This window comes from Humulus lupulus, chromosome 4 (assembly GCF_963169125.1).
Source record: "Humulus lupulus chromosome 4, drHumLupu1.1, whole genome shotgun sequence".
Taxonomy (NCBI): domain Eukaryota; kingdom Viridiplantae; phylum Streptophyta; class Magnoliopsida; order Rosales; family Cannabaceae; genus Humulus; species Humulus lupulus.
In genome coordinates, this window is record NC_084796.1 from 18414378 (window position 1) to 18432750 (window position 18373).

At 36.5% G+C, this 18373-nt stretch overlaps 3 protein-coding genes across 6 annotated transcripts; 1 reads left to right on the forward strand and 2 right to left on the reverse strand.

Annotated features, from left to right (window-relative positions):
• Positions 1-395: 395 nt before the first annotated feature.
• LOC133830103 (uncharacterized) lies at positions 396-7968 on the reverse strand. Of its 3 annotated transcripts, none has more exons than XM_062260017.1 (11): positions 7830-7968; positions 7240-7513; positions 7080-7155; positions 3070-3194; positions 2861-2969; positions 2694-2757; positions 2558-2613; positions 2056-2163; positions 1512-1661; positions 908-1078; positions 396-803 (listed from the first exon to the last, which is right to left on the reverse strand). In XM_062260017.1, exons 2-11 carry the CDS (start codon positions 7509-7511, stop codon positions 570-572), a joined length of 1365 nt encoding a protein of 454 aa, XP_062116001.1. In that variant the 5' UTR covers positions 7512-7513; positions 7830-7968; the 3' UTR covers positions 396-569. The 3 variants fall into 3 exon arrangements, with proteins under 3 accessions (XP_062116001.1, XP_062116002.1, XP_062116000.1); XM_062260018.1 differs by having other exon boundaries at positions 7240-7503; positions 7830-7847; XM_062260016.1 differs by lacking the exon at positions 7830-7968 and having other exon boundaries at positions 7240-7821.
• Positions 7969-8066: 98 nt separating this feature from the next.
• Positions 8067-10817, forward strand: LOC133830101 (pentatricopeptide repeat-containing protein At1g11290, chloroplastic). The gene has a single exon (XM_062260013.1). The coding sequence runs from the start codon at positions 8086-8088 to the stop codon at positions 10579-10581; it is 2496 nt and encodes an 831-aa protein (XP_062115997.1). The 5' UTR covers positions 8067-8085; the 3' UTR covers positions 10582-10817.
• Positions 10818-11213: 396 nt separating this feature from the next.
• Positions 11214-13866, reverse strand: LOC133830102 (transcription termination factor MTEF1, chloroplastic-like). 2 transcript variants are annotated; one of them, XM_062260015.1, is made up of 2 exons: positions 12039-13866; positions 11765-11922 (listed from the first exon to the last, which is right to left on the reverse strand). In XM_062260015.1, exons 1-2 carry the CDS (start codon positions 13047-13049, stop codon positions 11899-11901), a joined length of 1035 nt encoding a protein of 344 aa, XP_062115999.1. In that variant the 5' UTR covers positions 13050-13866; the 3' UTR covers positions 11765-11898. The 2 variants fall into 2 exon arrangements, with proteins under 2 accessions (XP_062115998.1, XP_062115999.1); XM_062260014.1 differs by having other exon boundaries at positions 11214-13862.
• Positions 13867-18373: the final 4507 nt, after the last annotated feature.

Genomic DNA, 18373 nt, shown 5'->3' on the forward strand with positions numbered 1-18373 from the left:
TTACCGCAAAAGGTTTGACCGAGTGGCAAGAACGCATGTTGGGATGTGTGGTTAGATGCATGGCCTTGAGTTCGATTTTTCAGCGTCAAATTCTTGGGGCCACTAGAAGAGACTTCCGATCGATCTACCAGGGCCCATCACATGACTAGTCGAGGTGCGCACAAGCTGGTTCGGACACCATGTTTATCCCCCAAAAAAATCAATTTGCTTTGTTTTCACCAGTGAACTAACACCACCAACTTCTCCAGAATCTAGTGAGTCGTCTGGGATAGATTCATGTTCATAAAATCATGTGCTATATAGCTATACTTAGTAAGCATTAACAACATTAAGCCTTACTGGCTAATAAAAAGCTGGTCCTAATTCTGAACTGACAAGAGTAGAACATGTTCATGGACTGACCAAGAGTCTTTTTTACTAGTGTTTTCAGATATCCCTGTACAAACACTCAAAATGATTGAAATCCATGATCTGTAAACAATTTACATTACCCCCAACATTGTTGGAGTTGATATGTTTGTTCAAAGTATGTAATTGGGACTTCCCTGTAGAACAGTAAGATATTCTTATCATGGCCTCAAGGATTTCTGACCGGCATTAGAATCCATCCAAGATGTAATCACCTCCACAAGTAGGTTTATATCTTTTGATCTCTCTGTCCGAAGGACCCTTGAGTCCGTGCCTAATGTATTACCAACTTCTTTGGCTACAGTCTCCCATGGTGTACCTGCAGACAGATTTGCCAGAAACTCGCTTCCACGATTTACTGCATCAGCCATTGCTGGGGGAACATCCGGAATAGCCTGCAAAATGGAATGTTCCATAATATCTGACTGCTACACTTAAGGGTATTGGTTCTTTTATCGTGATCTTTCAAAGCATGTCAAAGAAGAAAGGGACAAAATACCTGTTGCAATGGAAGCCCATGATCACCGGGCATCAGGCGAATTGACATGTCCAGCATTGAACTAATGGATGATTCTGAGCTAAGCAATTGTGCCAGTGTGGAAGTTTCATCAATTGTATCATCTTTAAATTTCACCAAAAGATTTCGCGAAATGCCATAGTATGACTTTATCTGAATAGACATTCATAAATAGAGAGATAAGCAACTCAAGGACTTCATAATATTAAATTGAAAATGCAAAACTAGAGTTATACTAATATTGCAATGTCTAAACGGAGAGAAAGGGACAACCTAAAGATGCCATGTCATCCCTCTAGTGTAAATATATCAATAGTTTTAGTAACTTCCATATGAACTCATTGCATTAGTGCATATCAACGTACAGAAAAATTTCATGTGTTTGTGCCACACCATTGTCATATAATAAAAGCAAATAAATCGGGCGTTGGAAGCAAAAACACTCTAAGATGGCTTAGAGGTTTTCACAATAGCAAGTGTGATTTTTCAGGGAAAGAAAGAATCAGCAACCATATAATAGATAATAATATCTTCTGGAAAATGCATAATACAGCTAACTTATTGATGGTTAGAGGATTTCACTTACAAGTCTTCTAGTTTCTTCAGGTTTTGGAGTAAAATCTTCTCTTCCCTTCACTAAATCCATGTACAACGGAGGAAGTTGCTCAACTAAAGGAAGAACTTGCTTCATAATGGGAGGGCTAAGGTTTTCCAGTTGCTTCAGAGTCATCTCTGCCTGCAAGAAAAGCATTACTATGTTGGTCTGGTATGAAGAAGATAAGTGTTCCCTAAAGGGCAAACGCAAACATTTGTGTCCTCAATATATAGACCAGAAACATGAATTTTAGAATCTTCTGTGCTAATTTCACTAAATCACAAAAGTTTAATTTTAAACCAAGTAATTCCTGGGATCTGTTTTTTTTCCTGAACATATATGGTAATTTTAGTGTTGTGTGTACTGCAATGAGGCTGTAAAAATTTATGTTCAAACTCTTCCTTACATTCAATACCAATGAATAAACATCGTAATTCACAAGAGACAAGACAAAATGCAAGTAATTCACAGTGCTACTAAAATCCACACACATACACATCCAAAAGTAAAATATTGGAATAAGTGGCATTCTCACCCCGAGACGTATTGTTGGTGATGATGCAATCTGTGACAAAATTGGGCCAATGCTTTGAGCCATGGGGACAAGTACAGGTGAGAACAAAGGGATAGCTGAGCTTGCTTCCTGTGGCATAAGGAGAGAGTTGTGTAAACCTCATAAGTTCTCAAATGGGATCAGACAGCAAGTATATTTTGTTAAGATTTAAGATATCTTGGTTGATTATTAACCAAGATACTAGGTCTAGGTGATAAAATTACAGCTGTATTTACAAGCTGTCCAGTTTGATAGAATCTGCTTTTAGTTTCCTTCATTTCGTATGTTGAATAAGTTTGTACGTTTTCCTTCAGAACACACAATACAGTGATCAATACAACTTTCTTTCTGCAGTGTTTTATATTTTTTTTCTCCAAATTTTCTGTCATATTATTTTCTGCCTAAAAAATAATACAAGTACAGAGTTATGAGTTATGGGGGTAACTGAATTTCTCTGCCCAAGAAAGTTTACAAATTGACATACCTTGTTGTTAAATGCCATCAATACATTCCCATTTCTTTGTACAGCATATCTTGAACCTGGTCAAAAGCTTTGTAACAAATATAGAATAGCTCGTAATAAAATAAAAAGGGAGCAGTTGGAAAAGGATAAGCTATACCAATTAAAAGGTGAATGACAGAACCCAAAGAATGGCCAATCCCAAAACTAGGAAGATCAGAAACCTGCAAAATATTGAGTGTCTGAGTTTTCATTTCCAAGATAATATATATAAAACATTCCAGTACTGTAGAATTTCCCTATAGCATATAGAGAACGTTTACTCACAGTATCCCTGAGAAACCTTAAACACCTATCAAACTTGAACTGGACTTCATCTGCAATGAAGAAGTAATCAAATCCACTCGCATAGGGGGTTGCAATGATCAAAACTCCCCTATGATGTGATAATGAAAGTGAAAAGAAGGCAGTCAGAGTAGTTAGACAGAAAGCAGAAATGAAAAATGGATGAATTAGATTAGGGACTGACTTCTCACTTCTCAGAGAGGCGTTCAAGAAACAAACGGTAGGTGAGCTGAGGTGCAGCACCAACAAATATACCCCCCACAAAATGAACAACGCACTTGGGTGGTATGCTTTTTGGTTTCAGAACCCATGCTCCCTGCTTGGTGAAGCACTTGTATAAATAATTATATGATTAAAATTTTAAAAAAATTACCACCTAATAGAAAAATACTCTGTAGTCCGAGTACGAGCCAAATATCAAACACTCATTAGAAGCCTATGCCAATGCTTTCTTCTAACCCGTGATGAGCTCATCTTCGGACTATATTGTCTCTTATCATAAGAAAATGATATGCAAGTAATTCAAGAACCAGCTCATTATAGACTAAATGTCAAACATCCATTGGATATGCCAATTCCTTCAGCCCGGGGAAATTGGCAGGAATAACCTAATGCAAAACTAAAATTTGCATAATGACTTTTTCTTTTTTAATAAATTTTGAAAACAAAGCTGATGTGGCACTTATAATACGAAATTAATATAGTTTATATAACTTAAACTTTTAAAAAAAAAAAAAGAGGTTAACGTTACTGAGGATATCTGAAGTCCTAAATTAGATACAAAACCCAGGAGTAGTCTCTTTCAAGACCTGGGTCTCTTTCTTCTCTGTTGCTTACTATTTTAATTTTTTGAGCAGTCAACATTCAACAATATACCCACTTTAAAAGAAATCAACAATGGAGACTTTAACAACATTTTCTCAGTCCTCACCAAATGAACAAGTAAGAAATTTTGAATTTAGTGAAATAGAATGCTTTTCATTTTGAATTTATTGATATACAATTTCAAAAAAATTTACTATAGTTTTAAGTTTATTTGTGTTGTTAGATTTAATCACAAATAGTAGACCCTCAAAATACACTGAAAGACCTAGGGATCGCTCACGATTGCTTGTACCAATCTTTGAAAGACCCTAAAAATGCATTGAGAGACCCTCGAGTTCTTAGGATCCTTTTTCCAATTTTGATTTAATGTTTATACTTAAAATGCCCTGAGAGACCCTAAGTCTCGTGTACCAATCTTTGTAAAGACCCTCAAAATACACTGAGAGACCCTTGGGTCTCAGGATTGCTTGTACTAATCTTTGAAAGACCCTTAAAATGCATTGAGAGACCCTTCAGGTCATAGGGTCCTTTTTCAATTTAATGTTTATACTTATTATTTTGCATTGTTTTACAAAATATTTCAGATTTGTAGAACTGCTTTCACAACAGATCTTCCTTGTGTGCCACGTGTTATTACGAATGAATATAAACATAGAAAATCAAAAGTTACCTTCAAGAGTCCATTGAGTGTGATTAAAGATATAAATTCGTGGCTAATAGACAGTGACAAGAATGTTTTTTGAAAATATGCTCAATTGGGTCGTTTGTTGGACCTCCCTACTAAAGGGCAATTTTGTGGGAGCTTATCACACCAAATAATTTTAAGGAGGATAAACTGTCAAAAAAAGCATGAGCTATGGTTTTTGATTCATGGAAAGCCTGTGAGGTTCTCTCTCCAAGAATTTGCAATAGTATTTGGATTAGATACTGGTAACGGACCACCTGAAGAATTAGAAGTGGTTAAATCAAAGAACAATTTAATGAAAAAGTACTTCAATAATGAATCGATAAAAATAATGGATGTAGCCCGTGTCTTAAATAATATACCAAAAGAGGAAAGGAAGAAAGACAGAGTAAAGTAGTGCTTTATCAACATGCTTAGTGTGTTTCTCATAATGCCAAGTCCCACTTCGACAATAGAACCATATCGCCAAGTTGTGCACTAGCTGTAGCCAATATGGTTCTATTGACGAAGTGAGACTTGACATTATGAGAAACACACTAAGCATGTAGATTCTTTCGTCCTTTCCTCTTTTGGTATATTATTTAAAGCATGGGCTACATCCGTTATTTTTATCGACTCATTATTGAAGTACTTTTTCTTTAAATTGTTCTTTGATTTAACCACTTCCAATTCTTCACGTGTTGGTCCGCCACCAATATCTAATCCGGATACTTTTGCAAATTCTTGGAGAGAGAACCTCACAGGCTTTTCATGAATCAAAAACCATAGCTCATGCTTTTTTTGACAGTTTATCATTCTTAAAATTATTTGATGTGATAAGCTCCCACAAAATTGCCCTTCAGTAGGGAGGTCCAACAAACGACGCAATTGAGCATATTTTCTAAAAACATTCTTGTCATTGTCTATTAGCCACAAATTTATATTTTTAATCACACTTAATGGACTCTTGGAGGTAACTTTTGATTTTCTATGCTTATAGGGTTTATACTTTTTTTGACCCTGTGTTTTGTCTCATTACCTGTTTAAACCCTGTGTTTTGACAAATTACTTTTTGGACCCTATGTTTTGTAAAATAGTTAAATAGAACCCTAAACCCGATTTTGGTCAATGTTTTCTCTACTAAAATCACAAATAATTCACCAAATTAATAATTCAGAACAAAAATAAAATCATTCTGCTTAAAAACTGTGCTGTTATATTCAATTTTTTCTTCATCAAAATTGAGTTTAGGGTTCTATTTTAACCATTTTACAAAACATGGGGTCCAAAAAGTAATTTGTCAAAATACAAGGTTCAAACAGATAATAAGACAAAACACATTGTCCAAAAAGATATAGACCCATGTTTATATTCATTCATTATAACACATGTCACACAAGGAAGATCTGTTGTGAAAGTAGTTCTACAAATCTGAAATATTTTGTAAAACAATGCAAATTAATAAAAACAACAAGTATAAACATTAAATTGAAAAAGAACCCTATGACCTGAAGGGTCAAGGGTTTCTCAATGCATTTTAAGGGTCTTTTAAAGATTAGTACAAGCAATCCTGAGACCCAATGGTCTCTCAGTGTATTTTGAGGGTCTCTACAAAGATTGGTACACAAGAGGGTCTCTCACAGAATTTTAAGGGTCTCTCAGTGCATTTTAAGTATAAACATTAAATCGAAATTGGAAAAAAGATCCTAAGAACTCGAGGGTCTCTCAGTGTATTTTTAGGGTTTTTCAAAGATTGGTACAAGCAGTCTCTGCTAAGATTGGTACACTCAACTCAGGGTCTCTCAGTACATTTTAAGTATAAACATTAAATCAAAATTTGAAAAGGACCCTAAGAACTCGAGGGTCTCTCAGTGCATTTTTTGGGTCTTTCAAAGATTGGTACAAGCAATCCTGAGAGACTCATGAGATTGGTGCACATGACTCAGAGTCTCTCAGTGTATTTGAAGGGTCTCTACTATTTGTAATTAAATCTAACAACACAAATAAACTTAAAAAATTTTGAAATTGTATATCAATAAACTTGAAATAAAAAGCATTCTATTCCACTAAATTCAAAATTTCTTACTTGTTCATTTGGCGAGGACTGAGAAAATGTTGTTTAAGTCTTCATTGTTGATTTTTTTCAAAGTGGGTATATTGTTGAAAGTTGACAGGTCAAAAAATTAAAATAGTGAAGCAACTGAGAAGAAAGGGAAAAGGGGAATGAGAAGGAGAAGAAAGATACCCAGGTCTTGAAAAAAGAGACCACTCCTGGGTTTTGTTTCTAATTTAAGGCTTCGGATATCCTGAGTTACTTTAATCTCTTTCTTTTTATTTTTTTTAAAGTTTAAGTTATATAAACTATGTTAATCTCGTATTATAAGTGCAACATCAGCTTTGTTTTCAAAATTTATTAAAAAACAAAAGGTCATTCTGCAAATTTCAGATTTGCATTAGGTTATTCCTGCCAATTTCCCTGATGAGCTTGTTTTCGGACTGTGTAACATTGTTTCATTTACAAAGTTTTTACTTTCATTTATGTCTAAAGGTTATGTTTATACAACTACAACATAAATATTTTTTTTAATATGCATATTGTTTAGAAGTATTTGGATAATAATAACAATAATAACAATCTTCTATAAGTAAATAAAAAATTATAAAAATGATTGCTAAAAACAGCCTAAAATTAGCCAACCAGGACCATAATACCTCTACTTCAGTCCAGTCGTTCCTTAAGCCTCCCCAAGAATCTTGTTGCGATTGCTTTACAGTCTCCATGAGTAACCTAGAAAAAGATATTGACTTTCAAAATTGGAAAGGGAATATGATTAGATATGTAGATACCAGATCGATACCATTCATTACCAACCTCTCAATGTCCGAGTAAACTTGAATTGCAGGAGGAGGTTCTCTACTGCTTCTTCTACTTCTTCCTTTCTCGTAATCATAGTCATAATCATCATCCTCACTCTTGCACGAGATTCTGACTCTCCTATTATATTTATATGCGATTGCGGCGGTTGAGCGACGACCGCATCCACCACCACCACCGATTGTACGGCTTGGCGAAAGTGATATCAGATGGTGATGGTGAGGTTGTACTTGCGCCCACCTTAGGGTTACCCAACTGCAACTGCCCATGGCTTACCCAACTTACACTTTCAGTAAAGACATACGTGCATATATGCAATTCAAAAAGCTCTTCTTTATGGATTTCAACACTCTACAAATCTTATAATACTTAAATTTACCACCCAAGATCGAAATCTAAATATAAGAGATGAAAATTAAAGGTCTGAGAAATCCGACGAGAAAGTAGGATAGATTAACAAATCGATCAACGAATAAACAATCCTAAGCTCAGTTAATGATTAACAACCCACAAACGAAACAACATCGAGTAATTATTAAAATTATAATACAAAAAAAAAAAAAGATTGGATTGAATGAAATAAAAACCTGAATACTCAATAGTAGCAACGATTGCAGCCTCTCAACCTAAAATGGCAGAAGAAAAGTTTATTTATATTATTAGAGGACATAAAATCAAATGGCATAGGCGAGTAATTTTTTATTAAAAAAAATTGAAAAAAAAAATATTATTTTACAAAAACTTATCCAAAAAAAAAAACTATCTAAGTTCACTGCCTATAGATATAAAGTATTTTTAGCTGCCAATTTGACTTGACAATGTTGATATTATGTATTTGAGAGAATGATGAGCTCACAGGTCTCACCCCTCACCTCCACACCTATGCTTCCAGTAAACAACCTCTCAATCTCAACACCACCATCAACTCCCTCTAAACTACGCCACTCCTTCTCCTCTTCTTCTTCCGGGGTATATCACTCACTCTCCGAGAGAACCCACATTCCTTCTCATGTTTACAAGCACCCTTCGGCCATTCTCCTTGAGCTCTGCACTTCATTGCAAGAGCTTCGCCAAATCATTCCTCTCGTCATCAAGAATGGCCTCTATGGTGAGCTCTTGTTTCAGACTAAACTCCTCAGCTTGTTCTGTAAATATGGAAGCCTCGTCGAAGCAGTTCGAGTTTTCGAATCTGTTGAAGACAAAGCTGATGTTTTTTACCATACATTGCTTAAAGGGTATGCGAAAAACTCGTCTTTGGAAGATTCTTTCTCGTTTTATTGTCGTATGAAGTATGATGATGTTGAACCGGTTGTGTATAACTTTACGTATTTGTTGAAAGTAATTGGAGATAATTCGGACCTTAGAAGGGGTAAGGAGGTTCATGGGCAGCTAATAACATCTGGGTTTGCGTTGAATTTGTTTGCCATGACTTCGGTTGTTAATTTGTATGCTAAGTGCGGACGAATTGATGAAGCATATAAAATGTTCGATAGAATGCCTGAGAGGGACTTAGTATCCTGGAATACCATTATTGCTGGTTATGCGCAAAATGGGCACGCGAAAAAAGCTTTGAGTCTGATTGTTCGAATGCAGGATGAGAGCCAGAGGCCTGATTCGATCACATTGGTTACAGTTTTGCCTGCTGCTGCAGATGTTAAATCTTTAAGGATTGGAAAGTCTATTCATGCTTATGTTATAAGAGCTGGATTTGAATCACAGGTGAATATTGCAACTGCTCTTGTTGACATGTATTCAAAATGTGGCTATGTGGGGATTGCAAGGTTGATTTTCAATAGGATGACAGAAAGGACTGTTGTTTCTTGGAACTCCATGATTGATGGGTATGTTCAAAGTGAAGATCCCAAGGAAGCATTGGAGGTATTTCAAAAGATGTTGGATGAGGATTTTGAACCATCCAATGTTACCATTATGGAGGCATTGCATGCTTGTGGTGATTTAGGTGATATTGAACGGGGAAGGCTCCTTCATAAATTGTTGGATCGACTGGGTCTTGGGTCTGATGTTTCTGTGATGAACTCTCTGATATCGATGTATTCAAAATGTAAGAGAGTGGATATTGCTGCCAAGATCTTTGAAAAGTTGCAGGGTAAAACTCCTGTTTCATGGAATGCGATGATATTAGGGTATGCTCAAAATGGGCGAGTAAAGGAGGCCTTGAGTCACTTTTGTAAGATGCAATCTCAAAATATAAAGATGGATACATTTACCATGGTTAGTGTCATTCCTGCTCTAGCAGAGTTATCTATTACACGTCAGGCCAAGTGGATTCATGGACTTGTTATAAGATCTTGTTTTGATAAAAATGTTTTTGTGATGACTGCTCTTGTAGACATGTATGCAAAATGTGGAGCCATTAATACTGCAAGAAAACTCTTTGATATAATGGGCGAGAGGCATGTTACAACTTGGAATGCCATGATAGATGGATATGGAACACACGGGCTTGGAAAAGCTGCAATTGATTTGTTCAAGGAAATGCATAAGGGTGCTATAAAGCCTAATGAAGTAACATTTCTGTGTGTTATCTCTGCTTGCAGCCACTCAGGTTTGGTGGAAGAGGGGCTCAAATCATTTGAGAGCATGAAGAAAGATTATGGCATAGAGCCTGCAATGGATCACTATGGAGCCATGGTTGATCTTCTTGGTAGAGCTGGCCAGCTCAATGATGCTTGGGAGTTTATTCAAAAAATGCCGATTGAGCCTGGGATTACAGTGTTTGGTGCCATGTTAGGTGCTTGCAGAATTCACAAAAATGTTGAGCTTGGGGAAATGGCAGCTATGAGAATTTTTCAGTTAAATCCAGATGATGCTGGCTACCATGTATTGCTTTCTAACATATATGCATCAGCTTCAATGTGGGATAAAGTTGCCAAAGTTCGAACAATGATGGGGAGTAAAGGGCTAAAGAAAACTCCAGGCTGCAGCTTAGTAGATTTAGGAAAAGAACTTCATACTTTCTACTCTGGAAGCACACTACATCCACAGTCCAACCAGATCTACGGCTTTCTTGAAACTCTTGGAGAAGAGATAAAGGCTGCTGGGTATGTTCCAGACACTAATTCAATTCATGATGTCGAAGATGATGTTCAAAAACAGTTGCTCAATAGCCACAGTGAGAAGCTGGCTATTTCATTTGGACTACTAAATACCAGTCCTGGCACAACATTACACATTAGGAAGAATCTAAGAGTTTGTGGTGACTGTCATAATGCCACAAAATATATATCACTCGTTACTGGACGAGAAATCATTGTGCGTGACATGCATCGCTTCCACCATTTCAAGAATGGAACTTGTTCTTGTGGTGATTATTGGTGAACTTAATACTCTTGTTAGGGGTATTCTTGTGTGTTTGCTGTAGTATGACATTCTTGTTGGTTTCTATGGTTGTAACCTTTAGGTGTATAGATTTAGAAGATTGTTTGGCTGTATTACGAGATGTTTACAAATCATGAATTGCTGGACCATCATGTCCATTGCCTGTAAGATTTTGAATAAAAAAACAAACAAAAATACAATCTGTCCAATACAAAAAATGATTTACATTTTCAACATCCTGGAATGTCTTCCTTTCAGATTGGTATGTCTTCTTCTACCCCTAGGAGAATATCACTTTTGTGTCTCCCAAATTGATTTACTATGCATGAGAAGTTTGGATATATATAGCAGGTAGTTAGAACAGACTAACAACCCAACAGCTAACTTCTAACAGACTATACAGGACCAATAACAGAAACTAACTCTTAACCACCATAGCCCCTAGCTAGTAGTTATGTGTACAGTTTCATACAATCTTAATATCCACTTCAATTTTCCCAATAATCAAAATATTTGAAAACCTCTTACCTCAAAGTAAGGGGAAAAAAATAGAGAAAGTGAGATATAAAATTGGAGCAGATATGACTTGGTGCTATTAACATATTTGTTTAGGTCAACTCTACCACATTACATACAATAAAGATCAAGATTCAAGAAATTAATTGCCTAGTTTGATAAACACCACTAGCTAGCAATCTGATGACTCAGTATTGTTACACTACTATAAACAAATACTTCTTTTGGATTACAAACAAAGAGTTCATGAAGACAAGTCAAAATTAAGAGGGGAAAAAATATAACTAGAGTAGATCTACATGGGAGGAAAAACAAAAAGGATTCTCAGTCACAAAAAGCAGCCAAAACTAGGGAGGAAAGACTTGATGGCGAGAATGATGAATACTTAAAATGTATGATGACCACTAATAAAAAAACCCAAACATGTATACTAGAACAGACAGCTCACATCTAAGGAGACTGATCGCTATTCTGTGTAAAAATCTCACCATAGTGGCACAGTGTTAACATCTTAGATGAGACGATGAACTCAATCTTAGCTGTTGGTATCCTTTGATACTCTACCTTCATCTTCATAGAAGTTATGATTTTAAGAAAACCGGAAAGCCTACAAATTCAATCTTGCCTTCATGCGCCTGAACAATGCTAGGAAGCACGTCTTTATACTTCTTCACCAGGTTCTCCACGAATTTCTGTTCAGTCATTCTGAGATAATAGATAATGTTGACATCTTCCTTTAGAAAACCTGATGCTATCAAAAGTTGCAGAACTGAACTCCGAGGAATAATTCTCTTCTCCAAGCTAAGCATTAAAAGATTTGGATTCCTGCAAATCACAGAAATGTCGATATTCAACTTGTTAATGAGGAAATGCATGACTTTCTTGAGCTTTTTCTCTGAAATAAGCATACACATAGGTTGCATTTTGAATGCTGAATACACCTGATCTTTTGTCAAGCCAAAACTTTTATAAGCTTCAACCTTTTGCTCCCACAATGCCTTACTCATCACAGCCATGGAACGAATGGCAAGAACAAAGAGCAAAGTATTGGGATTGAAGCCCAACTTCACAACTTCACCAAGTATCTCAGTAAACTTCTGAGATCTCACAAGCAGTGTTCTTGGGTGAGCTATGAACAATTTCACGATTAAATTCTCAGGAACACCATGGCTCTTCAACATTGCTATGTTCGGCACAAGCATCTTTTCCAAATTGTATTCAAGTATCCAGTAGCAAGATTTTATAACGTTTCGAACATTCTCATCAGAGCCAAGAACCTGCTTAAGCACTTCAATACAAGGAATAATATGATTTTCCAGGCTCCTTTCTAGAATATAAGGCTCAGACGAAACAATTCTTGCGATATCCTCATCCGTAAAACCCATAGACTTTAAGAACTCAAGTTTTGGCTTCGCAGTCTTGTTTGTATTGCAGAAATGCAATGAAGGAAGTTTCATGGTCAACGCCCTGATTTGTTCATCACTAAAACCATGAGATCTAAACAACTGAACTGATTCCACTACATCACAATCAAGCATACGAGGGTCTTTAGTCACTAATTTTACCATGCTAGCACCAGAAAACCCCAAAGACTCGAGAAACTCCATTTTAGGCCTAAGTGTATCTTCCACATCAGCCTCAAGCAATTGAGGACGAGTGACTATAATCTTCTCAATTTGGGACTGTGTTAACCCTTGAGTTCTCAATAGTTCCAATACTAAATCGGGTTGTTCAGAGTTTTCAAATAAGAGCTTCTTAGAAGCCGCAATGGCAGAATTCTGGGACAACCCACATGAGTTTTGGAGGTAAGAAACCGTAAAACTTTGCCTGTCAATGGAACTAGACATTTCTGACATGGGTCTGGTAAAAGAATTGGATGAAGAGAAGCCATGGACAAGGGGTGAAGCTCTGGAGTTTACAAGAGAGAGTCTTTTGCAAATTAAACGAAGCATTGTATGAGGAAAAGTTTTATCCAATTTGCTGAACCTGATTATGAATATGGAGTAGTAGTAGAAGTATCTATAGACTAACCTTTTTCTGCTTGATGCGCCTCACTCAGACCCTCACTGCATAATAGTTATGGCGTCTACTCACTCAGTCAACCGGAGAAATCTCACGTTGCATAGTAGGGCTTTCTTTTGCTGATGCTGTTTTTATATTTTAAGGGGTGCAGAAAGGCACACGGGCCACAAGTGAAACCCAACAACCCAGTTATAACCCGTCTTCACTCTTCGGTACTCGCCCGTAAAAGAAGACCAAAAGTTAAATTTGCGGAGAGGTGAGTGAGATTGAGAGTTAGAGGCTGACCTGCTGAGACTGAGGCGCATCAAGCGTAAAGGTTTAGTATTTTCTAATTCAGCATTCTACAAAAACTAAATGCTTAGTTTAATATGAAAAAAAGACTTTCTCTCCAAAAATCATGTGGATTGTCCCTGTATTCTGCCATATCTGCTTCTGAGAAGCTTTTAATTGTTGACACTGAGAAAGCTGATTTAGTCTTACAGCTAATGAGAACTCACGGGTTAACTCAGTCCCAGATTGCAAAGATTATAACAACTCGTCCTGCATTGCTTTTAGCTAGCATTGAAGATAAACTTAGGCCTAATATGGAGTTGCTTGAGTCATTAGAGTCTGCTAGTGAGTAAAGACCCACGAGTGATTGATAGTCATCTAGTTCTAAGTTGAGTTCTTTAGAACTCACTGATTCAGTGATAAGAAAATAACATCAAGAATCATTAGGCATCCACCAATACTATTGCTCAATACAAACAAGAATTTAAAATCAAAACTGGACTTTTTTAATAATGCTATGGTATTTGCAGATGATGTTGTTAGAAAGTTTGAATGAAAGTGTGGAGTTTGTCCCACATTTATTTTAAATAGATTTTTGCCGTAAGTAGGCTTTTAAAGTTCTTGTCTGGATTTTTTTTGTTTATAAAAGTTTTTAGTGATAAGAAAATGATGAAAATGCTAAAGCCAGACTTATACATTTTATTTAAAAAAGAATATTATATATGATTTTAAGTTGTTTTATCTAAATAAGTGAGAATAGTATTTTAATACCAACTAAAAATGTACTACTACATTGCATATTAGAGTGATAGAAGATGTTGCGGCTATTTATAATTTTAATCTTCGTTTCTGCTAGGGTTGATTATTGGTTGTATTACAAGTTATTTTTACCCATCCAATGTTATAATTGGGTTAGGTATTTTTGCCCAAATAAGGAAGAAAAAAAAATCAATTTAACACATCCAATAGTTTGGGCGGGTTAGTCGGGTCAACCCGCCCAAACCGAAGTAGTAGTGTGATTTTTTTTTTTTAAGATTACATAAAGTTTTTTTTCCTTTAAATACTAGTACTAATAGTGTGAAATATATATTTTTAAGCTTAAAGCAATATTTTAAATTTATAGTAAAAAAATAAAACAAAACTATATAATATATTAATATATTTAAATGTATTAAAAATAGTAAGTTCTTAATTGGGCGGGTCGGGTTATATTGGGCGGGTCAATAATTATTTTCAACCTGTCCAATGTAACAATTGGGTGGTTTAAATTTTTGTCGGTTTATTCGAGTTGCGTTTTTTAGCGGTTTTTTCGAGTTGGTTTGAGCGGATTATTCGGGTTGAGCGGGTTGTACAAATTTCTACACAGCCCTAGTTTCTGAGTTGGAATGGGGTGAAATCTATTTATTTTTTAAAAAAAAAATTAGATTGAAATTTGAAAATAAAAATTGTAAATTATAATATTACACAATACTTAACATTATTCTAAATAAAATTTAAAATATTAAAAAAAATTATTAATATATTACAATAACACATAAATAAATATATAAAATACATATAAAATATTACAAAAATATATTATTACACCAAAATTTCGAGAATAGAAATTTTGATATCGAAAAATAGGCTCGTAAAGTGTAAGCTCGAAATAAGTAGATGCGTCATATAATCAGCATTAATGAGAATGTCACGGACAGTCTCGCTGAGTATTAAAATGATGACGTCGGAATTGGTGAGCTCGGGCATGTTCCGAGGTTACAAGTCGAGCTCGAAGCTGCAATGACAGTGGTTCAACACTTGTATAAATTTCCTGATTCATTTCCCGCTATCAGAGAAGACAGCTCGGGCTCGAGGAGTTGTGAGCTCGAAAAGGATGATCTCAACAATGTTAAAAGTTGAGGCGAACCGAGGTAGCAAACTCGTGATGGTTGATCGGTCTCGAAGGCGTGTGAATTAAATGTTCGAGGTCACGAGCTGAGTGTGAACGTATTTATTGTTACAAAACCCCTATATTTAAGGGATTGGTTATAATCTATTATTAAGTCCCAAGTATCATGGGATTTATACGCGTACGTAGTGACTACACGCGTTTAATTACGTTTATTTAATTGATTTGTATAATAACTCCTTGAAATATGAGGGGAGATATTCAGTAAACCACTCTTATAAATAATGTGGAGCAATTTATTTGTAAGGACGGAGAAATTTGTATTGGGAAGACTCTGTAAAATTGCTTCTAGAAAGCTTTGAGAGAATTCCATAAAGTGAATAACACTAACTCGTGGACTAGGCAGATTTTAACTGCCGAACCACGTAAAAATCGTGTCTTTTATTGTTTGTTTCTTCTTATATTTTGTTTAATTGCTCTTCATTTCTAAGTTGGAGAAAAACGGCGTCAACAGTTTGGTGCTTTCATTGAGAGGCATTAAACAAGACGTGAGCCTATTTAATCAGAAAACCTCCTAAGGTCGCTGCAAACCAGTACTGTGGGCGACCATTGCCCCAAATACCCGAGGAACAGACTCCTCGTAGTGATGAATATCCCCGACGACCTGGAAAGCAGCCCATGGTGTACCCGGACCCTGAGGAGAGGAGTGATTCATCCAATTCTCAAGGGCCACCTGCTCCCAGGCCTGATGAGGATTTATACTACAACCCTGAAAGATATGTTCCTATCAAGGAACTTGAAAATCGTCAATTGCGCAAACAATTGGCAGAGGCGACAAAACGCAATGAAGAATTAGCCAGACATGCAGCTGACACCCAGGCACCTCCTCGGAGGCCTAGGGGACGCCCCCGTGAGAGCACGGCTGCCAAGAGGGCGAGACAAGTATCACAGTCGAATCAGGCAAGGCCCTAGAGGAGCACCCGGGCTGAGGTCACTGCCAACCCGACTGCAGAATTGCCTACAGGAACAGCTAATAACCGAGTCCCTCCGGTGGCTCGGAACCTAAATCCTGATACAGCAAGAAACAACCCGGAGCCTGTTTGGGCGAATTCTGGGCCATATAGGCCCGACAATGAGAGACAGCCACCGTCGCCCATAAGGCATCCACTATCACCAATAAGACATCCCTCGCTAGTCCAAGAGGTCCCATGACCTGCACCATGGAGGCCATCTCCTAGCGGCAGTTGAGATGGAAACCGACAGGCTAGGCCTGGACAAGGGAACAAAAGAAAGGCTATTAAAGATCGCAGGGCTCCACAGCCCTCGGGAAGCCAAATATCAAGATCACATACCACCTGAGAATGACCATCAAGGGACAAGCCCTGGCGGATTTCATTGTCGAGTGTACTGGGATTTCGAATGATGAACTTGTAACCCCAGCCCGTGAGCTATGGAAACTTTATGTTGACGAATCCTCCAACGAAAATGGATCGAGGGTAGGCATTATATTGATTACCCCAACAGGAAATCAATTCCACTCAGCCTTAAGGTTCAACTTTGAGGCATCAAATAACGAGGCTGAATATGACGCATTACTAGCAGGACTTCGAATAGCCAAAGAACTCAAAGCAAAGGCTATACACTGCTATAGTGACTCACAGCTGGTGGTCAACCAAGTTTTGGGGGAATATCAGGCTCGGGGCATAAGAATGGCCACGTACCTAGAGAAAGCAAAAACTGTTAGGAACGAGTTTCCTAATACGCAGCGGAATGGTGGTATGGTTGGCCCAGTGTACAACAAAAATTTTTGTAACATATTTAAACTACCTTTAAATATGCAGATCCATTAATATACATACATTAATCATAAACAAGGTAAGGATAGAATTCATGCCTCTTGAAGTCTATCAAGTGTCATTGCTATCTTTTCGTATTTAGAGCGATCTTCCTATCCAAGTCGCTCCTACGCACTCACACCAAGATCTTCCAAAGCATTCTCTACACCTCAAGAAATGTGTGGGCACTTAGAGAATGAAGGATAGTTTATTTGTGATTCTACTTGATGTACTCAACTCATGAGATCAAGAGAATAGGCCTGAGAATTGGTTCTTTATTTTCAGGGAGAGAAAACTATCGTTCTATTTTTCACAAAGCGAATGTTCAGAGTAGTCTCACTCTCTTCACTTATCTGAATAATTTTCTGCTCAGTCATACTTAACAGAAAATATTCAAAACTTAAAAAATAAATCTGTAACCATTTTACAATTTACTTTTTAATTAATTAATTATTCTATTAATGAAAAAATATAAAAGCCAATTTTTTAATTATCCATTAATTAATTAATTAAATAAATAAAATTGAAAATCCCACCCCTGAAAAATGCTGGTCCTACACGCCACACACAGTCCTGGACTGTGTGTGAACGTGTAGTTTCCTAATTTCTAGGGATATTGGTTTTTCAAATTTTATTTAATTATTTATTCAAATTACTTTGTCAGATAAGATCTAACAACCTGATAACTAATTCAAATTTGAATTCAAATTAATTATCTTTTTAATTAATTATCAGATATAATTAATTTTTTGAATAAATATTAATATTTTAAATTCAAATCTGTTGACCCACGATTTGGCCAACTGACACGGAGTCAGAATATGCTTGATATGAATGAATGCGTAGAGAAAAACGTAATGACAAAAGTAAATAAGACACAGTATTTTATAGTGGTTCGGCCCCAAGATCTGGTAATGACCTACGTCCACTTAGAATCATATTGATCTAAGAATCAGAGGAGTGATCAAAGAACAAGGGTTCAATGAGTTTCACTTACCTCTGAAGAACAATACAATATTGCTAGGAGAATTACTATAGTCTCTAATGATTCAAAAGCCAAAAGTCCCTTCCTTGAGCTATCTTTTGCTATTTATAGGCTCAAGGGGGATTACAAAAGATTGTTACAGATATTCTCTCCTGAATAATTGGATATCTAGGAGATTGTGTGAGATAAATTCAGGATTCACAAAGATCTTCTCATAAATGTTGTTTTGTATGTGGAACTATCGACCAGGCTGGTCGCAGGTAAGACTGGTCCGCA